General features: G+C 38.0%; 1 protein-coding gene across 3 annotated transcripts in view; it reads right to left on the bottom strand.

Moving 5' to 3' along the window:
* The window catches only part of ESRRG (estrogen related receptor gamma), a 171,634-nt gene that overhangs the window by 44,406 nt on the left and 103,930 nt on the right, over nucleotides 1-23,298 (bottom strand). For 2 of the 3 annotated variants that reach the window (XM_060011045.2, XM_069540127.1), the window contains 2 exons: nucleotides 15,415-15,525; nucleotides 11,633-11,794 (listed from right to left, as the gene is read on the bottom strand). In XM_060011045.2, the coding sequence (XP_059867028.2) occupies nucleotides 11,633-11,794; nucleotides 15,415-15,525 (273 nt within the window). Of the gene's footprint in view, nucleotides 1-11,632; nucleotides 11,816-15,414; nucleotides 15,526-23,298 lie in introns of all 3 variants that reach the window. The other variant, XM_069540126.1, reaches the window with a different exon arrangement.

The following is a 23,298-nucleotide window of genomic DNA, read 5'->3' as shown; positions in this document are numbered from 1 at the left end:
GCATCACATATATTTACACAGCAAGTATTCAGAGATGCTTCAGATATAAGGTGCACCTCATGTACTCCTGTTACTTTGTCTCTATGTTACCTAGACACTTAGCTCTGTATCAAGATCCTCCACTGAGAAACTCTTGGCCACTTTAAGCTGTTGGTTATGTTTCCCAACCTCAAGCCTCAGTGAAGGAATTGTCTCTACTATATCCCCCTGTGTGAAACAGAAAGATTCTGAGCTATACCTTTAGATTAATAATTCTTCAGAAAGGGGTTTGATCTGATATATCCAGATATTATAGCCAAGCTATATCAAAGAATAACAAAAGAAAGATGGGTTTATTACTTATCATTTGGGGTGCACAACTTAAAATATACCGAAATAACTTTTCTATAACATTTTCACTACTGGTCTGTCTTCAAAAAATATGCTGTCCATATAAATATGTGCATGTTTATATATGATGTAATATAATGTGGTATAATATAGAACAAAGAGGATAACTTGCTAATATTTAATACTATGCATAAGAAGATATACTCTTTTCTGACAAACTTGTGGTGACGATGATAAATATCAACAGTGCTCAACTGTTAAATGACTGAGTTTTAGTCTCAACTATGTCCTGAGTAGCTCGTGACCTTGGGTAAGTCATTCAGTTTTCCTGGCCTTCAACGTTTTTATCTGTAAGTGAATGCGCAAATAAAGGCATTTAACATTTACTGAACACTTAGCAATTAAAAGATTGGATTGGGCACTTTACATACATTAACTCCCTGAATTGTCCCAGTAGCCTATCAAGTTGGTCACTTCATTATTATCATCCGCATCTTATACATAAGCAAACTTAGTTCATGGCACGAAGCGATATCAGAATTTGAACCATGGTCTCTAACTCCAAGGATGGTACACTACCCACTGCAATATACTACTTCCTCTTAAAATGAGAAGTTCTAGCAATTGAATTCTAAGGTTCATTCTGGTTCTATCATCCAAGAATTAATTTTTAAAGAAAGAGATCTCTATCTGCTATCCTTCCATTTATTTTTAAAAGAGTGTCATAAAACTTCCTGTAGGCATGTTTCTAAGTAAGCAAGCGTATTTTTTAAAGTTTGGGAAAATCTATCATATAGCACTTTGCGTCAATATCACAGCCATTCACAGAAATCAATCTGAAATGTTTAAGTAGAGATTCCATGCTTTTCCACAAAAGGTTAATCTGAGTAATATGCACAGTTGAAAGGACCTTTGGGAGGGTATTCCTCTTCTACGTTTACAAGTCTGCATTGCAGACTGGGCTCTGCCGTGACACAGAAAATCACAAGATTAAGTACAGCTGGACTATTTTTTTTCCTAAAGTGCTGACCATGTCAGGAGGAATCAGTCCTTCCTTGAACCCGTAGCTGTTCCTTCTCCCTCTCTCCCTCCTCAGCCCAGGCTACCATGTGCCCTGCCATAAACATGCCGCCTGGCTGAGGGGGCCCAGCACTTCAGGGAATTAATCCTTCCCTAATGTAGGTTAAGCAGGTGTGAAGCCCCCTTCCTACAGAGAGGAGGGAGCTGCTCTTCAGAGACACCCCTGGAATTACGGTGTTTCACTGGGCTCCGATGACTCTCTAAATCCATACAGGCTGTGCTGCTGACCTGGACGGCTGGTCATCCACTGGCTTAATCTGAATCCAGTGGAAGAAACTGGTCCTTTCCCCTTCTTGATTTTATAATATTAACAATAGGTAGTGAGGACTTAATTGCCCATTCTGGCAATGGAAGTATAATTGCCTTATTGGAAGCAAAGTTCTGTGGTTAAATGGAGACATGTAAAATTGTGGGATGAACTAGGTGAATTGACTCTAGAGCTCAGAAGTACCAAGAGGTGCTATTTACCCACTATATGTTTCTCTTTAACTAAATTACGATGCATTAGTACTTTTAACTCATATAATAATAGCACAGAACTTCACATTAAGAGATCCAAGTATAAAATGAAAGCTGAATATCCCTTTGACTTGGGGTTTGTGTACTTTGTACGTCATTCCTGATTCTTGGTGGAGGAAAAAAATATATAACCTGGCAAAAATAAATAAAAAATAAAAGTGGTTGATTGCTTCTGAGAAAATCATAGTTTGTTTTTTTCTTTTCTGGGGAAAACCAAGAAATTTTTTTTCTTAAGAGAAATATCAAGGTATTTATAAACAAATGGAGGTATTATATCTGTTTATCATATACCATAAGCTTCTTAGAAAGTTTGGTCAATTAAAGGGATTTTTAGCAGGTTAAATACATTCTCCTAATTGGGTTCTTCTAAGAATCATATATGAAGGTTGAAAAGTGGCCTGAACTGGGGAGGAAGCAGCTTGGCGTTAGGGAAATTCTATGCCTGGGGACATGTTTGGTATAATGTTAAAAATATTATCTGATTGGTAAGATGCCACTGATGTGGATGGCTTGGGTCACTTTGGACACTGATTTGTTGAAAATGAAGAGAAAGAGAATAATGAAAAAGTATAGTTAAAGGGAGGGCAGTGCCTTGACTATGTGGACCCTGACTTTGGTTAATAAGGAAAATTCACATGGAAGAGCAAAAAGGTAAATGAATAGCAAATTCCTTCTGTAGATTTCCCCTCCCCCTTCTCCTTCCACCCCTCTGATAACCCCTCTCGGCAGAGGCAATTCAACAGTCTACGAGATCCGCAATATCAAAACTACTCCTCAGTAGTCCTCACACCTTTCATTCCTCCCCAAGTGTCCACAGGGAATTCAGTTCAACCCCCTTTCCTCTTTGCTTCATCTACATCAGCACCATTTCTTTTTATGCATCAAAACCACACTTTGTATCTTGAACCTGATGGTCACTTATTCACCAAACCTTGGTCTAACAAGGAAGTAGGCTGACTTAGTCACATTAAGGAATACAGCCAAGGCAAACATTCTTGGGAAAAAAGGCAAACAGAAGAGCAAAGTTACATGGCTTTTCTGAGGCTTTCAAATTCTTTTTATGGTGATGAAAAAGCTCCATCCTTTACAACACACACACACACACACACACTACTACTACACAGCGCTTACACTTTCACATTAACTATTCTATTTCATGTGGGATGACTTGACTATTTCTTTTTTCCAGTGTAATTAGGTTATGTCCCAGCTTTCATAAACTCATTTAGATATAGGCAATCTTGGATTACGCAGCTATTTTTATCTACAAAATATAATGCATTGTACCAGAAATTCTGAGTTCAGCTGAGTAATACTTACACCCTCATTCAAAAAGAAAACTCAGCATTTTTTTTCATTTTTTTTTGAAGAAACCACTTCTCTGTGTGCTTTCAAATTACTCTGTATTCCACAGAAAACTGTTCCTCAGATGCTTGAAGTCTCCAGCTGCCACACAATTTATATCTCTTTCCTCTGCTCTTTGTTTTTCAGCCATTTTCCCTGAATGTCAAAGTCAATTTAGTGCATTTCACTTTGCTGAATAAATCAGAGGCGAAATCCTTGCTAAAAGTGAAAATTTGATTTGCTAAAAGGAGCTTAGGGCAACTATTAATCAATATATCCAGAGTGCCAAAGCCAAGGCCACGATAGACATGCATTCATTTGGAGATTGGCTGAGGCAGAGCAAGGGGGACGCAGGGGAAAACGTGTGACCAGCCCACGGGAGGGAGGTGGGATTAGGGATGGAGAGAGGGTCAAAGAGGAGCAGAGGGAGAAACAAAACACGCCAGCATCACGTTTAAACTTCTCCCTCCAATTCTTCTTTTAGAGGTGGAAAAATATTTTAACAAGCCATTTAAGCATACATGGGTTATGCTAATTAAATCAGCTTCCATATAGAATTCTTTTCACAAGACACAGAAGTCTTTCTCTCTTGAACTCATCAAGTAGCCTCGAGAAAAACCTAAAAGTCAGAAGTAACAGCTCTATGAACAAACAGAATTCCAGAACAGAAAGATATGAGTTGGGCCAGGTCTGTGGGATGTCAATATTTTGATAACCCTCAGGTAGAGTGCAGGCTTGTTCAGGCTTCTGATATATATAGTGAACCGAATGACGAGACTCATCCTGTCACCTTATCATTCAAAAGAGTTTCGCGATTACAATTACTTGCCTGAAAATGATACCATCTTTTAGGACTTGATGAATAGAGAAATCTTCAACCCAGTGAATCTGAACAGAATTGGGGAGGAACAGCCTTCAATTTTAGCAACTAATCATTTAAAAACTTTTCCAACCATTCAGCTGAGTAGCTACACAGTGATCACCTTGTTTCATTAAAATTTGTGATCAGGGATATAAAGGGCACACTATCAATCAAACACCTTGATTTTTATTGATTTTAAAGGTGTGTCATACATTTCCTCTTTGATTCAATTCTCCCTTCATTTTATAAATGTAGAGACAATATTTAAAGACAGGGCAAATATGTTCCATTTGCCTAAACTTGTATGAAAGGCAGGTAGGTAATCTGGAACAAATGACAAAAAATGTACGGGGAAGTAGAGGAGGATAGGGGAGAAAGACCTACTGAAGCTACTGGTAAAAAGTCATTTAAGTTAAATATTCCATGGTTCAAGTAACACTACTAACAGTGTGAATCAAACTTCCTGACTCTAGGGGACAATAAGAATTAAACAACTGAATTGTTATGGACGTCAAGTAAAAGTTCGTGAAAGTGCTTTGTAAACAATAATAAACTCTACCGATGTTAGTTGTTTTTGTATTGAAAGCTTAATCCCACAAAAAAGATGACCACATAACAATGCACATACGTATGCACAGATATTTATGCAGACACAGATCCATGATTCAGGGTGGAGATCAGGTCACCTGTAGCTTGAATAAGCCCCACAGTACCTAGCATAGTATTAGGTCCATAGCAGACACTCAAATACTTAAATTGTATTCATGACTGCTATGAAATCATGATTCCTCGCTGATCAGAGGTACACAATGGCATGACGACGAATGGATGGCAGATATATTTGGGGGATACCTAGGAATGGACCAGAATACTGGAACAGAGCTTACGTGAGCACAGGTAATTCAGCATGGTGATGGCACTGTGCATCAGGTCACAAACAATGGCACTGAGTGGTGTGGAGAGGTCTTTGTGAGCATCTTTAATAACATTTGGGGGTGTCTCTTGAACCAGGTCTCTGTCTGGGAAACCTCAAACCTTCTTTGTTGGTCTTTCTCCTTTCTAGCAAGGGAGCTGCAGAAAATGAACAAGCCTGTAGGGGATCTTTCAGATTAGTTTTTTCACAACATAGTTTTCAACTTGTTCCTTTCTCCATATCACAACTGTGACTTCAGAAACTGATAAACGTTCAGTTATTTCAGGTGTGGCTGAGGAGGACGAACCTGACCATCTAGAAGCTAATGGTCTTGTTCGCCTAGGACAGAGTGATGGCAATATCCATTCAGTGACCCTCTTGGTTAAATAACCTTTCCCTCCCTTTCTATTATAACGGATGTTTTTTCTGAATATTTTTTGAAATAGCTCTTATGAATACTAACTTTTTGGATCACTTGGCTCTAATTACAATAAAATGACAATCTATGCACAGTCTCTTAGGCACTAAAATGAACACTGAATATTTTACGTCTTTAGATCATTCTTGATAATTTGCAAATTAATTATGCATATGTGTATAATTTGCATGTGTGTTTTTTTTCCTCATCTGATTTTCACAATATAACTCATGGCCAGACCAATTACATAACTTACAAAATATTACTCAACTATATACAGCTCAGGTTTTCTGATTTTACTTTCAGAATTATTCTACCTTTTATAAACCACAACTACCGGTACACAGGTATACAACTCCCAGGTACATTAAACATAACTTCCAACTATCTGATAATTGAATATAGTTGTAATTTAAATAGTCTTACTAAGTGCCAAGGCATTGGATCTTAAATTTAAAATTTCTCCACTTGGGGCTTCCCTGGTGGCACAGTGGTTGAGAGTCCGCCTGCTGATGCAGGGGACACGGGTTCATGCCCCGGTCTGGGAAGATCCCACACGCCACGGAGCGGCTGGGCCCGTGAGCCATGGCCACTGAGCCTGCGCGTCCGGAGCCTGTGCTCCGCAACGGGAGAAGCCATGGCAGTGAGAGGCCCGCGTACCGCAAAAAAAAAAAAAAAAAAAAAAAAATTTCTCCACTTAACTAAAAGACTCAATGACTCCACAGTTCTGAAATCATTAAGTTACATGTATATAAGAAAAATTAATCCTGAGAAAAGAGCTGTAATCACTTTAATTCACTTGTAGCAAAGTAGAGATTACAACTATGCGTAAATTCAGTTATACCATGGGGTGGAGGGTGGAGCCTCAGAGCCAATTAATAGTTTTGTGCTGTGCATATTTTTAATCAACTAATCAATAGTACATTTTTCAAGTGCCAATGATATAGAAACGAAACAGCATATTAGGTCCTTTTTATATATAACATAACTCTCTTAGTTAACTATGCCGTTTCCTGCATGTGAAGCCATAATCACATGCACACACATGAAAACTTACCTGGTGTTACAAATGGAAACATAATCTTACAGTAATTATTTCCACCACAATTTTTTGTGCTTTTTCACACGTCATAATCATGTAATGGTGCCAGCAGTTTAACATAAATAATGGGCAGTTAAAAAACAAAACCTTCACAACTTCGCCTGGGGAATGATACAATCTAAAAAATTGATCTCTACGTAAAATGCATTAGAACAATAAATATATCTTTAAACAGTATCATTAGTCATAAATATTAGTTCAAAACATTCTTGGGTATTCTCTCACAAAATTTATATCCTAATATAGAAATAGTTTATCCATGTTCTTTAGAGATTTCTGTCATTTATAGAAAATTCTAAGTACTTCTGTCGAGAACACTAGAAAAAGCCAACTCGCTGAGCAAGTTTTAATACATTTTCCTAAGTGAACGTTTTAGAAAAAATGTTTCAGAATAAATGGAGAATACTGGTTTCTATACTTTAGACTTCTGTTTCTTACATGAATAACTATACATAAAGACTGTTTTATCACATCTCTTCCTAGTGTGGTTTTCTTTTTGAGCTTAATAGTTCCTGCCTTCATTTGGTATGAAGAAAAACTATAGTTTTTTGTGGGTTTTTTCCTGTTTTAAAAATGTCACTAAGAGGCTCCAAACTTGAATGGAGTCCTCCTTCTTCAGCAGGTAACTGTTCGATCTGTCATGTCAAAAATAAACAAGCCCACCTGATAATCTGCCATACTTGATAAAGGAAAAAACAACTTCTAAAATACATTCATTCACTGAATTGTTCAAATACCTTTCTCTTAAAGTCATTCGTCTGGCGAGATCCATAAATATATTTAAGCCACTTATATAGGTCAGCTAATATGGGTGATGCTTTTTTAAGCACCATCTGACGAAGCACATTCTGCATTTTGCTAACAAAGTTACAGTACAAAATAATATTTTAATCAACCACAAAGAACAATAATAGATCTGACTGCTGGGCTGATAATCGTCTTATCACACCCTGTGAAACCTAGCTCTAATATGTGACGGAGCCGCCATTACTTGGCAGCCCATTCTAAAAAAGGCCAACAATGGAGAGAGAATGAAGTGGAGTGTGCAGGACCTCCGTATCTACATAAAAGAGATTAGAGGCGACAGCGGTCCATTTTACAGCTCAATCATATTGTGTTAGCGTGCGCTTATCCGAGCGCGGACGAAATTGAAAGAGAAATAAAAAAGAGTCAGGCAGATAGGAACCAGAAAAGCGAGGCATGAGCAATTTCCAAGGATATAAAAGGATGCTAATGGTGGGGCCCTGTCATTCTTTAAAAGGGCTATTAGGGCACCATCATCTGTTCTGGTGCCCTTATGCTCCTTCAACTAAAGTCAAGCATTTTCTAAAGCCCTTGTGATCTTTTTGCTTCTAGAGATAAAGTATGGTCATGTTTCCGAACAACACACTTTTCCATTTATGTGATTTATTAAAGTAAGTCAACTAATTCTATTTACTGATTAAAAAAACCCCACTCCCTATGTATTCTTCTTCAATATTTTCTTTTGTTGAATTTGTCACTTTTTTATGTAGCAAAAGCAAGTATACAAAAGTATCTTCCCAGGAGTGCAGAAAGGCTACTGATCTGATCTTATATGCTAAACTTAATTTTTAAAAAGTGTGTGTGTGTGTGTGTGTGTGTATGTGTGATTCCACAAACTGAGAGCAGCACAAAGAGAGCAAAGGCTTGGATTTTAGTATATTTAAAAAAAAAGATTTCACTTTAGTTTTAACAGAAGCATTAAAAAACAAACAAACAATTTTGAACTGAAGATTAAGACGTGAAATTTCCGTTCTGATTTGGCTTTAATTCCAGCTCTGACCCCAGTTATGAGGACTAGGTCATGGTATCAAAAACACATTTTTACTTTTATCAAGGCAGAAATGAGACTTTAATCTTTATATTCTCTTTGGCTTTACCCCCTCCCCATCCCATGCTCCATGTTGCTGCCGTGCCCAGGCTCCCTGAACCCGGCTATATAGACCAGCACGCTGGTATCACAGCATCTTTTACTTCTACCTCCGAACACTGCATGGCACACTTACTGTTATGAAACTTAAAGGCATTTCAGTGAATTCGTGTTTTGCTAATCCCTCTCTGAAAAGCCAAGATACTCCTTGCAGTCATTTAAAACACCCTCCGGGTATCACGAAAAACAGAGCTGTGAATCATCATTGCACAGTAACCTCCTCTGGCATTTGCTGGGGAGAGAGAATAACGTCAGCCCCTACCAATTCTAAGCCTCAGCTTAAGACTGAACACATAATCGTATAGCAATTGTTTCCACCACTGGAAATGCTGTTACTCATAGTTATTTAAAGTTACTGTCTTCACAAAGGTCACCAGAGCCCCTTTACTGTGACAAGTTCCTCTGTAAGCTGACATTTCTACTTAGATACACAACTGGACCCACAAATTTATCACTGACTTTTCCTTTCCAGAGAGCAGCAGCAGGAGTTGACGACTTTTCTTGATCGTTATTATGGAATGTCTGTACGATAACAGAATATGGGCTTAACAAATTTCTTAATTCAGGGAGAACTTGGGCAGAATTCGTGGCCTCTCCCGTTGCGGAGCACAGGCTCCGGACGCGCAGGCTCAGCGGCCATGGCTCACGGGCCCAGCCGCTCCACGGCATGTGGGATCCTCCCGGACCGGGGCACGAACCCGTGTCCCCTGCATCGGCAGGCGGACTCTCAACCACTGCGCCACCAGGGAAGCCCTGTGCAAGTGTTTTTACCTCTCTCTGCCCCAGATCTCCCTATCTTTGAATTAAGGATAATAATATCTGATTCCTGGGTTAGAACAATGGGTCTCAACCGGGAAAGGGGGGCATGATTTTGCCCCCCAAGAGGACATCTGGCAATGTGTGAAGACATTTTTGTTTGTTACAACTCAAGGATGCTAATAGGTAGAAACCAAGGATGTTGCTAAATACCCTACAAGGAACAGGACAGGCCCCATAACAAAAGATTATCTGGTTCCAAACATCAATTGCATCAAGACTGAGAAACCCCGGGTTAGAATAATGCTATTTTAAACCTGTGAGTATGTATGTCTATGTACCTGTGTGTGTGGATAAATGTAAATGATATAATATATATTGATTATTTTTAAAAGTATCTGTGGACACTTCAACAAATCTTAGTTTTGTTTCTTTCTAAAACCCTTCATCACACTTTCCTTCCAGAAAAGTTTTCATACACTGTTTAGGTAAATTCTGGTTGTTTCCACCGCTACAACTTCCAATGTCTCACCACCTTTCAGCATATTCTATTTCGTTTTTTTTGCTTTTTCTATAAACCTTATAGATATGATTACAATCCAAATGCAAATCAGCTATCCACACAATCAAATTCTCATCTTTCTTTTAGATGCAGTGACCCTTGTGGAGGTATCTTCTAAAGAATACACTCCAGCTCACCTATTTAACTAGTTTTGACTTAATTGGGGGTGCTTTATTAGCAAACAGTGTAAGACAAAGTAGCCGGTATAATACAGAGTGATGTTTAAATTAGTTTACAATTTGCTTGGCCTCATCTAGAACTGCAGTGAACAAAGCCATTCAGAAATGTCAGCTGTGTTCCCAAGCACTGTAACAAATTGTCGCCTGAACGCTGCACACCTAATGACTTCAAATTAGCTTCACTGCGATATCGCCTGACAGTTCGTTACGACTGTTAGCAACATAGCTGGCGTATCATGACCAATAAATTGGTTTCAGTGTGGGCTGGGAAAGGGACTTCCATCAATTTGATTAAAGAAATTACTGTAGCATTCAAAGCATAAAGACAAACTAGTTTAAGGAGACAGAAATAAGTTCACTGTACCAGAGAAACACGGCTCATCGTCCAAAAATTTGTTTGTAAACTATTTGAAGATCAAAGCTCAAACAAACAATAATCCAAGTAGACTACTAAAATTCTTAAACCTTGTGATCAGGTATATGTTCACTGATCTAAGGACAGGCCTGGAGAGAAAAATAATTGGATACTTTAAAATACTACTTTTGGGACTTCCCTGGGGGCGCAGTGGATAAGACTCTGCACTCCCAATGCAGGGGGCCCGGGTTCGATCCCTGGTCAGGGAACTAGATCCCACATGCATGCTGCAACTAAGAGTTCACATGCCACAACTAAGGAGCCCGCCTGCCACAACTAAGACACAGCACAATCAAATAAATATTTTTTTAAAACCTGAAATACTACTCTTAAGTCACCATATGAGAATATTTACAATGTCAATTTAACATTTATTTTCATAATTTATGTATAAATTCATGGTAAATATCTAATTGTAAACCAAAGCAATATGCAAATATGAAAAACAATTCAGTATAAATCGCCACTATGAACAACAAAATAAGTGATTTTTAAAAGGAAAAAAGGTATCTAGACTACTCCTGACAAAAACTTTTTTTTATTACGATATTACAGCTTTATTTAGGGTTTAGGAAGCTAAGATAGAGTAAGTTCGGGAAGTTGTCCCATTGGCAGGCCAGGCAGGACTTATACCCAGGCTGTCTGCCTTAAAGCCCCCAATTCATAAACATTTATTTAAAGTGAAAAGAAAAAACAGAAGTATTTCCTTAGGAGAAAACTCGGACTTTTTAAAAGAATAAAGAAATATTTTAACAAGTTATATTCTCTTTATCTTAGGTTGGCAATAGTACCTTCATATGCGAAAAAATAATTAACAAGCATTCAAGATGGTACAGTTATAAAAACAGCATATGATTCTATTAGGACCAAGAAAGCACTAAATTAAGTATGACAAAAACAAATGTAAAGGTTTAAAAAAATCCTAATGAACGGGAATTGCCTGGTGGTCCAGTGGTTAAGACTCTGTGTTTTCACTGCCGATGGTTTGGGTTCAATCCCTGCTTGGGGAACTAAGTTCTCACAAGCCGTGCAGTGTGGCCAAGAATAATAAATTAATTTAAAAAATACAAATAAAAAAGCAAATTAAAATAAATAAATAAAAATTAAAAATCCTAATGAGAAAATTGTGAATTTGCCTAAATCAACATATAAAGCTTAGGGAATTAATTGCAAACTTTCTTTTTCATTTCAGAAAAGGTACCTGGAATATGCTTCGCCCATCCAATGATAACCACCAATTCTCGATCGGCCAAGTCGCACAGTGTAGTGAGGGCTTTGATGTCACTGTCGGGAACAGTAGGGTCAGGCATGGCATAGATCTTCTCCGGTTCAGCCACCAATAAATGTGAGACAATCTTGTTATCTGCAGAATCAGACCAGAGCACTACAAGATCACTAGTAGCATCATCCCTCTTTCGCACGTTCTAAACTAGGTGGTGTTTTGAGCAAAAACAAAAAACAACAAAAACACCCCACAAACACCTATAATCAACCCCAAATATTCCATTTACGGTTCAACATATATACATTAAACAGTGTTCTGGAAAACCCATAGCAGTTGTAATAGTTCTTTGTTTCTTCTTGGCTTTACCTGCCTTTGCTGGAATGAAGCATCTGTCCTGTAATGAAATTTTTTATAGCAAACAGATAAGAGAAGTTAGAGGCTTTCTGGGTCTGCTCTTTGATTCTTAAGTGGGATCTGGGGAAGCAGATTAAATAGCATACAACAGCTTTAAAATAAATATCCACATAAGCCATTGAAATATAGAACATAATGCAGGAGGCAAAGAACTCCTACTGCCCGTAGACATAATGGGCATGAAAGTCATTAACTGTCCTAATTCCTTTAAAGAGGAGCAAAGGTCAGAGCCCTTCTGCCGGGGTGAATTACTGACTGTATAACTCTGTCTCTGTGGGATGCATTCAATACAAACGACTTGCCTTTCTCCCCCTCCCCACACACCCGGCCCATCTTCCAAATACAGCCAATGTCAGTTTCCAGAAAAATACTCCAACTTAAATGTGACTGTATTTCCTCTTTGGAGCGTCTAATACTTTAATCCTCTATTTTCATCTGTTGTCTTTAGTTCATTCTCTGGTTCAGATTTATCTGTCTGAAATTTGTGATATATGTTTTTAAAATCCTTCGTAAAATAAACACTAGAGACAAATGGAAAGCATCACATCAAATGTGTTTTATCGCTCAGGGCCATGTGAGAGTTTATGGAAGGGGTTATAAAGCCTTGCTAACAGAATGATTTTTCTTGTTGGCCCCACTTTCAATTTCTACATGTAGCTTTAGATTGGATACTTTCTTCTAAGTGAGGAAATACAAATAGGTAAGAATAAACTCAGATATTTCAATGTCTGTGTCCTATTACTCTAGAAAACTAGGGTATTAAATGCGATCTGTGTGAGCCAAGTCAAAGGTTCCTCTATGTTTACTAGACCATTTGCCTTTCCCTATACATTTTTAACTCAAAACGAACAGACTTCATATACCTTAGAATTGAAAACATAGTTCTTTTTTTGTCTGCTGTAACAACGTAACAAGGATACTTATCCAGGCTACAATTTGTAATTTTTCTGATAGAGTTTAAAATTTTTACTACTATGACCGCCACATGAATTCTGTTCACTTCAAATTATCAACAGATAACCATTCAATGGCAGTCATATTCAATTATTATCAAATTAAAAATACAGATTTGGGAGGAAGTATTCCCAAATATCGTATTTTCTAGAAAAGAAATTAAAATCAAATTTTTTTTTTTAATTTGTAGGATCTGAAGAGAAGGACATTTGTTTCTCATATATGCTATCGAAACAACACCCTGTTTTTTAGCTACGCTTGGAAAAGCTTCCACTTTCACTGCTCTGACAATGCAGCGAAACCTGTCAGCAACTACTAGATCCTCAGGATTAGAAGAAAATGCAGTAATAAAGGGTACAAAAATGTAACGGAAGGAAATCGTGATTCGAGTTCTTTTAGTACAGGGAAAATGCAACCTGTTTCACCCAAGCCACTGGATACTTGACTGGAGGGGGTCAAAGAAATTCGGTGGAAGCTTAGAAATTCCTATCATTCAGAAGATGGAATAGCCGGCAGCACTGTTTCTAGGTGAATCTTATTTAATGTTTCCCTAATTAGAATCAATAGAACCCAATTTTCATTCTTGGGCTTCTGTAGTACACAAACAATCAGTCAGGCTCCAGAAATCTCCCCCAGCCACTTTCTGAGCAAAGCCCATGCCTGGTCTCTTGACATTTATCTGACAGGATCTGAAAATTAAGTTTTATAAATGTTTGTTACCAAAATACACTAATTGGATAGACTAAGGAAAATGAACACAGAGGCCTTAAGATAATGAGTAATGATTTATTAGGAGTCCTCTTTCATCTCAGACAAATGGAGCTCACTGAAACTGCTGTCATCTTCTTAAAGGTACTTGACAAGACTCTTCCCAATTTCTCAGGTTTACGCCGAAAACCATAGATGTTTCTTTATCCATCCTGTGGACTTACGAGTGGGCTCGTGCTCACTTTTCTCTCGGTAGAGGATATCGTCAATGGTGTCAGTCGACTTCATATAAAATGAATGAGAAATGCCCAGTCTGGATATTAGTGAATCCAGGAAAACGAAACCTCTAATGAAATTAAGCATTAGTGTTTATTGCACTTTATTGTATTATCAGAAAGTTTTTTTATTCTAATGTGCAAAATCTGCTTAATGCAGTCCTAGATTGTGTTTGCAGAATGCCAGACAGCTTATGCAGGCTGAGGAGATGCCAGATTGGACAATTGAAGGTATAATCAACATAATGTTTTTTGGAAAGGCAAGAGGAAACCATGCCATATGTTCACTTAAGCTTCAATTTTATGTAAAACTGGTTGTTTTTCCTTTGACATAGCTAAAATGTCCTTTCATTTACAGTTCAGGGTCTGTTTTATGTATTTAACAGATGCCCATATGCTCACACGGATGATGCACAGCAGCGACCCCTCCTGGAGAATCCGAATGAGAAGAGGACACTTTTTCTCTTCCCTCGAAAGCAGATCAAAAACTACCCGTGTCCTTTCTAGAACTGCTATAGCGGCAACTTCCTCTGGTGAGGGCTGGTTGTGTCTTCTGAGACAGAGACAGCTAAATGTGAGAATTGTTTCCACCAAAGCACTTTCAGTGCCTCATGTAAACTCTATGCATAAACATCCTAAAATGTTAGCTCTTTTGCACTACAGCCATGAACTGATCTTTCAGACACTGGAACACAGTTAACTGCCTCAATCTATATTCTAGCTCTTTTTAGCTAATGACAAAGAGAATGGGGTTTGCATTTTAGCTACACACCTACCATTGTTTCAAATTGCAGCCAGGCATTATCAAACCATGGGCTTTTAAAAAACAATTCATAATGCCCATAAAGGCATCTGAAATGGAACCACCAACCTATGCTTGTTATCCGTAGGGCCCATCCTTGTTTTAATCTGTTGCTAGCTAGTGTGTTAACCTTCTATAGCTCTAAATTAATGAGGCTCCTAATGTATTTTCATTGGGAGGTTGAACAAACTCATTTAGCTAGTGGAAACTACAAAAATCACTTTCTTGTGAAATCTGAAACTAACAGCTCCAATGAACTAATGATCATGGTACGATCCATTTTATGTACCTCTGAAAATAAAGATAACCCGTAAATGTAAAATTCGCACTACATAAGCTATGCCTTGGTATGCTTATGCTTCCACAAAATGACTAGGTGAAAAAAAGGTAGAGGGGGAGAAAACCACAGGAAAAAAAGATAATTAGCTGAGTTGCTGTTGCTCTTCAAAGGCAATCCTTGGGAATAAAGCCACATCTCCCCACCCCCGCCAACAAAGAGAAGTCTCGTTGGAGTCAGTAGGAATGGGCATGCCAGAAGTGATGTACCTAGAGCCAGCTGGGAAGATGTTGTGTGCTGGAAAGCCAGACATGTCTGCTGTACTTACATGGCTTTTTGGCTGGCTGAACCAACTGAGGGTTCAGGTATGGGCTGTTCTCCGCATCTATTCTGCGCTTGTACTTCTGCCGACCTCCACGTACTCTGTCAAGACGCACTCCTGTGGGGAAAGACAGGCACTTCCTTACTGTTGAGGTAACTACCTTTGAGACCAATCAAATACATACAGACTATCATCCACGGGCGCTAGGTAAACAGAGAGTAGATTGCAGAAGGGTCCAGGGGAAGTAGAGTGACGGCTGAACCAAGACTGGCACAGGTTGGAAACCAAACCTGGCAGAGATGACCAAACTGAGAGACATTTATGCAAGGCCATCAGAGTCACCTACATACCAAAGGAAAGGCACCTTTCCTTGAGAATTAATACAAAGAAACTGGAATTTGGTGCTAACACGGTTTCTCAAATTAAAGATGTTGGCAACGTGTATCCTCTTCATCAGTCACCCCTGAAAGCTCAATGTGTGGGCTTGAGTAGATGAGTAGACCCAGAGCTGTTCAATCCACGCCGGTCTATCAGAGGACTCCACATGGACCTGTGCAACTGAACTGAGTTGAAAACCCCTACATGTTGTAGAGAGCTGGAACCCTACTACACAAGATGAGACGCGAGGATCGTTCCATGTTCTAAGTCAACATGTCTCAGAAGGAGCATGTTCTTTACATTTTGGCACAAGTTTGTATTTTCCTTCAAATGAGAGAAAACTGAGAGCAGGTTTGGACTGAATGCAGGTTAGAAGGAGGAGATTCCTGAAAGAATTCAGGAGGTTAGGATGGCAAAGGAGGGATTTGTTAGGAGGGCAGGGATGAAGCGTGAAGCTAGAAAGTAGGCAAAAGTAGACTGGCATTTAGTAATACTTTTTCCCCATGAGTGATGGACTGGGTCAAGATTCGGGAGGTATTGCTGGCAGTGGATCTATAACATTAGGGAAAGGGGCAAACGGGAAAGAAAGGGATTAAAAAGAAAGAAATGTTTCATTTACATGGGGCAGTGGGGAGGGGCGCTTGTTAATAACGTGGTTTCCAGTCTGTAATTGTAAAGTTTAGGATAGAAACATATAAATCTTTATCAAATAAAGAGAAGATTACTTGGGAGTAAGAGAGAGGTGAGAGATTCGCTTTGTGGTCTTAGATTGTACCTTAATTGATAAGACAGTATTAACATTATCCACTAATAAATTCACAACCAAGTAATTCATTGTACATATTTTCATATTTCTCAAACTGTCCAGAAAATAGATTTGGTTTAACAGGATCCTCAGTATGGTTAATTTACTGAAGGCCCTCTCAGAGCCTTTGACATGCAACTAATAGAACTCTCAGAGGGAGATACAGCCTATGCAATGTTTTGCAAACCATTTTAACCAAGGATCCTGTTTTGGGAACATTTGTTAATATCATGTGGAACAGGTGAGTTGTGGTGTAACTGAATTATATGAAACAGTCTGGGAAAGGCTGATCTATTTCTATGTGAATCCTGAAGGTGAATATATATACTCATATGTTAAAGATGACTATCAATCCATGAGCTAAAGAAACACATAACTTTTCATATTACTACTACTTTAAGAGTTGACCTCCTTTGAGTGATACACACAAACATACACCTGGTTCTAGATAAACCCTGAAATGTCAAACTGAAACATCAGAGCAGAGTTTAAGTGATATCAGGAGGCAACTTCAAGAGCAAGTAAGTAGGTTTAGACAAACAAATATCAAAAAACGAAGAGCTTAGGTAGAGTCTCTAAGTATTCAGTGAAAATAGAATGCTTGTGAATCATGAAGAAACATTTCTTGACTGCTGCTTTTAGAGCAATTTTGCACCTAGAGTTCCATTCCTTCGTTTATCTAATTTCTAATGTTCTATTTTTATTGTGTCTATATTTAATTTACTAAAGTTTAACACCTTCCCCCTTTTCCCCCCTTTAGTCGTGTTTTGCCTTTTTTCATTGCTTTCTTTCTCCAGGATATTTTTCCAGTTTAGATAATGTGGTCACATTTTGTCTGTTCATCTGAGATCCATTCAAATTTGTTTCATTATAAGAATTAAAAATTTTCCATTATAAGAGTATAGAAAATTAAAAGCATATATAACTAAAAGTGGTACCATAACACATTCGGCATCCAGCTCCGACGCAATGTGAACATTAATGTGATATGGTTAGAGGTGTGAAGAGAAGGCAGGATGAAACAAACAGAGACAGAGAAAGACAATGACAGACGAAGGCTAAAAAAAGGAGGAAACATTTAAAAATAACTCTGAAATTGTTAGAACCAAGAAAGCCTGACATACACACACTACTACATATAAAACAGATAATCAACAAGGACCTACTGTACAGCACAGGGAACTCTATTCATACTCTGTAATGACCTATATGAGAAAAGAATCTAAAAAAGAGTGGATATATGTATATGTATAACTGATTTACTTTGCTGTACAGCAGAACTAATTCAACACTGTAAATCAACTATACTCCAATAAAGATTTTAAAAATTAAAAAGAAAAAGGAACCAAAAAAGCTCACAGAATGCATCTTGATTAGGTTTGTAGACTCCAAACTTTGCTTTTGGTGTCTGTCAGGGCATGAGTTCACCATGAGCAATATAGCCTCACATGCTCAAATACTGAACAATACACTGTGTATTTTCCAACACAGGAGTCAGAGCTGGTGAGTTTCTGACAATGGATTTCGTCCATCCTGAAGGCCTATGGAAGAGGATTGTGGCTGAAAGACCGGATTCAAGGTCTTGGCTGGACACAATTCTGACATAGTTGTATCACACTAAAGCCACCAATCAGCTTAGCCAACTGGCCCAAGTTTATGGGAGAAGTGCAACACTGAAAACTAGTTATTAAATATCATGAAGAAAAAAATACATATACTTGATTGACAGAATTTTTATTATGCATTATGGGATATTTTTTGTATTTGTAGGAATATATCCTTTAAGTATTGTGAAATAATTTTATTACTGTACATTTCCTTTCAACTGTGAACAATGAATTACTGAAATGTTCATATTATTTTTACGTGCTCCTCCAAAATCTACAGGAGTGTTCTCTTACGTTCATTCTCGCTTTCTCTTTCTCCTTTTCCCTCTTTTTCTTGCTTTCTTCCCTCCCTCTCACCTCCTTTCAGTGTGTGGGTAGATAAACTACTATCCATCCATCCATCCATCCATCCATACCATCTACGTATCTATCCAGTTTCTAAATATTCAAGTACTTTTTTACAAAAGCCATGACTTAACGCTTTCTTACTTCCTAAAATAAAGATCAGTTGGACAAAGCATTCTTTTATGATTTATAACTTTATGTATATGGTACTCAGTAGATGACTGTAGAGGGACAAAAATAGATATTAATACTACATAATTAATAATTAGTACAATTATGTAGCGAAAGTTGATGGGCAGTCAATATACAGAAAAATTGTTCCTGCCAAGTTTAGATAACAATTAATGGTAAAAATTTCTAGAGTCGATATATTTAAAAAGATCATAATAACTTTTATGTGAAAGTTTTATTCCCATTTTAGGGGGTTAAAAGTAGACAAATATCAACAATTTCAAGTAAAAAATATTTATACTGCTTTTAACCTCCTTTCAAAATCTGGAAAATCTTCTTTTTATGCATCTTCTAGAGACTTGATGATGATGATAATGATTTAGTTTAGCTGACTTCATACTCAGTGAAATGTTTGAACTCAAATCCTAGTAACACACCTGCAACTACTTCTACATCATACTAAAATCATTCATCAATTTATTCAGTTCTGTTGGAGAAAAAAACATAGTCAGTAAAACCAGTTTTTTTTCCTCCCAAGGACAATCATATAACACGGAAATACACAAGTGACATAGGTTTCAAAGTTAAATCAGCCCAAACTATGTGTTCAAACATGTGGACCCAGCTTCTTTATCTGTGCATCTTTGAAAATAAACAGATTTATTCATCTGAGTCATAATAATATATGCACTGAAACTTCAATAATGTTATTTTAAAGGGTCTGATAAAACAATACTATACAGATATCATTAAGAAGTCTATTTTCACATATATACGCTACTATGTATAAAATAGATAACTAATGAGAACCTACTCTATAGCACAGGGAACTCTACTTGGTGCTCTGTGGTGACCTAAGTGGGAAGGAAATCCAAAAAAGAGGGGATATATGTATATGTATAGCTGATTCACTTTGCTGTACAGCAGAAACTGGCACAGCAGTGTAAAGCAACTATATGCCAATAAATAAATTTAAAAATAAAAGAAGTCTATTTTCAGTATATTTCTAGTTTTAAAGTTTTTCCAGAAAAATGTTTCCAACTGTAATAATATAATAATTTATTCCTAAATATTATATGAGGAACATGGAAAAAAATAAAGCATAGTTTGCAAATCAGAATGGTTTCTTTCTGGCTCTTTCATTAACAAGCTCTGTAAATTTTGTTGAGTTCCTTAACCTGTTTGCTTTTCCAAATATAAGATGGATATTAAGACAATAACCTCCCTGGTGTTTTGCTGTAATGATCCAATTATATTAATATAAGGTACTAATATATTTGGATATTATACTAATGTACTAATATATGTGGATATTACAAATGCATTATTAAATATCTTATAAACCTTAAAATACCAATTGAAATATTGCTATATTATTTATTGAAATATATTTTGCATCGTGATCATTTATTGAAAATCTACCCCCATGGAGTGTGACAGTCTACTCTGCCTCAATTCTGTAGGTAAACAGATTTGAGGTATGACTGAATGGTAAGATAATACAAAGGATGAAACCCAAATAATGACATTATTTGATGTCTAAGTGATTACAGAAATATTTGGTATCCCATTCTATTTGCTGTTCACCCCTGTCACTAATAATATCATTTGGAATTTATTTTAGAACACATACAGGAGCCAACCCAAAGTCTATCAAAAAGAAAAATGCTATCTCTGAGTTTAGCTAGAAACACACAATACAAAGTTAAGTAGAGAATTGATAATTATCCAATTAACCTAATAACATTTCATTTAAAAGTCTCTACTTTCAGCAGAAACAAACAAAAAAAACACAACAGTATTTACGATCAGGACCTGGAAAATCCAGATTTGCCATAAACAAACATCAATCTAATCCAAATAGTTCCACTTACAATGGCAAAGCCTGTCTCTCTACATCTTTACAATCTTAAATACAAACAGTTTCTGTTTGGACTCCACTTGTAAACCAGTTTTGAAAAAGTTTAAAAAGAAGATTTCTCCCAGTAAATAAGATACCCACAATGTTCAGTGTTTGACAGGATTTGAAGTTAATTAAGGCAACTGGATTTTCTATTCATGTGGAGACTGCCATTACCCCTTTCATTTTTTAAATAAAAAATTTTAATATTTACATTACCTACCAAACAGAACGTTTCACATTCCTTTTTCTGTCAAGTACTGCATGTGCCTACATTGCCACAAGGGAATCACAAATCTCATAAGTTGTCAGAATTTACAAAATTGAGAAAACAGGAATAGGACAAGAAGGAAAAAACAAAACAAAACAAAAAAACGCTATGAGGCACCTAAATGCCAAAAGAAGTGAAACAGTTCAGCACAAGGCCTTCTTAGGTCAGCTAATTTTAAGTCTACATTTTAGGCCCAAATGCAAATTTTTAAAATATTATATAGTCCAAAGACAAAAGTATTTTTCACACTTTTAATAGCACAAAGTCATTTCATAGGATAATTAAAGATCTCCCCTTCAGAGAATTACACAAGGCTATCCTAGCCTACTTTGCTAAATTAAAGACAAGGCTTTTTATAATATTGTTCTTAAACAAAGGTTTGCTAAAAACGTTGATTACATAGACCCCTGGAATACTTAAGAAAGATGCAAATAGTCAAATTAAAGTAATGATAATTTTTTAAAAGATAGTGAAATAATATTTTAAAAGATTAATGACTTTAGGGGCTTCCCTGGTGGCACAGTGGTTGAGAGTCCGCCTGCAAATGCAGGAGACACGGGTTCTTGCCCCGGTCCGGGAAAATCCCACATGCCGCGCAGAGCGGCTGGGCCCGTGAGCCATGGCCGCTGAGCCTGCGCGTCCGGAGCCTGTGCTCTGCAACGGGAGAGCCCACAACAGTGAGAGGCCCGCGTACCGCAAAAAAAAAAAAAAAAAAAAAAAAAAAAGATTAGTGACTTTAATGACAACTAAATAGTTGGATTATTGAAATGTTATCCAACATGATTTGTACTTCAGAATGAGGAGCTGCCTGGGAAAGTAAAGCTTACGACACAAGAAGGTGAAGAGGGCGGGAACCTTCTCCTCCACGATGTCTCTGCTACTGCGGCTCCCTCTGCTGTGGAAGGGAATCCAGCTCTTTCCGTTCAGGAAAAGAAGTACCTAGAAGCACCCTTGAATTTGCCTGAGATTTCTGTGAGGGAACCATCATAAACAGAGGGTGGAGAAAACCCCTTTGAGGGGCTGTAGGAAAGGAAGCAAAGGCAGATCAGCAGTATCAAGACACAGTGGCGAGAAGTTTAGGGGCAGCCTGTGATGGGGTTCTTCCTCGTAACAGCGTCCTTACAGAGAGTACCAGTTTTACCTAGAGTATCTGTACATATTTATAGGTACCCCAGTAAAGGGATGAGTGAAAATTATTTGTACATTGACGCAGATACTCCAGGGAGAGTCTAACCATATTAAATTCTGGAGGATCATGAGAGACAATAAAACACACCGAGCCCTAGTTACCTTCTCTTACTATTATTGCCCTTTCTCAAAATAGACAGTGATACTGTCCAACATGGCTTCATGATTTCGTTCCTTTCTTCCTATCTCAGCAAACTTTTTTTTTTTTTTTTTTTTTTGCGGTACGCGGGCCTCTCACTGTTGTGGCCTCTTCCGTTGCGGAGCACAGGCTCCGGACGCGCAGGCTCAGCGGCCACGGCTCACTGGCCCAGCCGCTGCGCGGCATGTGGGATCCTCCCAGACCGGGGCACGAACCCGTGTCCCCTGCATCGGCAGGCGGACTCTCAACCACTGCGCCACCAGGGAAGCCCTCAGCAAACTTTTGACTCCCGATATCTGCATCTCCTTAACAAGCAATATCTTCATTGATAATGGAATGACTTAATCTCTGTATGAAGTGTCTTGGAATCAACCAAAACACCCATTGGTTACTGAGAGCTGCTTCTATTCCAGGCAATGGGTTAATTGTTTTACGTACATGAACACATTTAATACTTACAGCAATCCTATGAAGCAGGTGCTATTATCATCCCATTTTACGAATGAGGAAACTGGAACTGGGAAGAGGCTGAGCCAGGAGTGGCAGCTGGGGGCCACGGCTGCCGAGCCCACGTTCTCAGGGGACCACGGCTGCAGAGCCCACGTTCTCAAGCCCTATGTTTATACTGCTTCTCTGTCATCAAATTCTATTTTTGGAAAAGAGCATGTGGTATATACTCCAAAAGCAGAAGCACGGGCAGATAAAACGCAATTACTGTAGTAAACAATACTCGCAGCTTGACAGGGGGTGCATGTAAACAGCAAGGGAGAATGATGAGCTAGCAGGAGGAGAGAGGGATACTTTTACTCCACTGAAGGGCCAGGCATTTTGCATCTATGACTCTATAAAGCATCTCCACTTAGAAGAAGTTTACAGCTATGAGACTGTGGGTAAACCAAAAATGATAAAAAGATTCAGTCAGTCTGCTTTTTCTTGAGGCAGGGACCCAGAGATATTCATTTCCTCGCTCCTTGTTCCTCTTTAAGATGTCACTGAAATAAGACAAGGGCTGTTTTGCCAGGACCATGGAGGCAAAGCAACATTCTGGCTGAGTTTTACAGTTTAGAAGGAGACCCCGACGGCGGC

The sequence above is a fragment of the Delphinus delphis genome, chromosome 1 (assembly GCF_949987515.2).
Source record: "Delphinus delphis chromosome 1, mDelDel1.2, whole genome shotgun sequence".
Taxonomy (NCBI): domain Eukaryota; kingdom Metazoa; phylum Chordata; class Mammalia; order Artiodactyla; family Delphinidae; genus Delphinus; species Delphinus delphis.
Note: the sequence above shows the minus strand (reverse complement) of the source record. Positions and strands in the feature narration are given on the sequence as shown.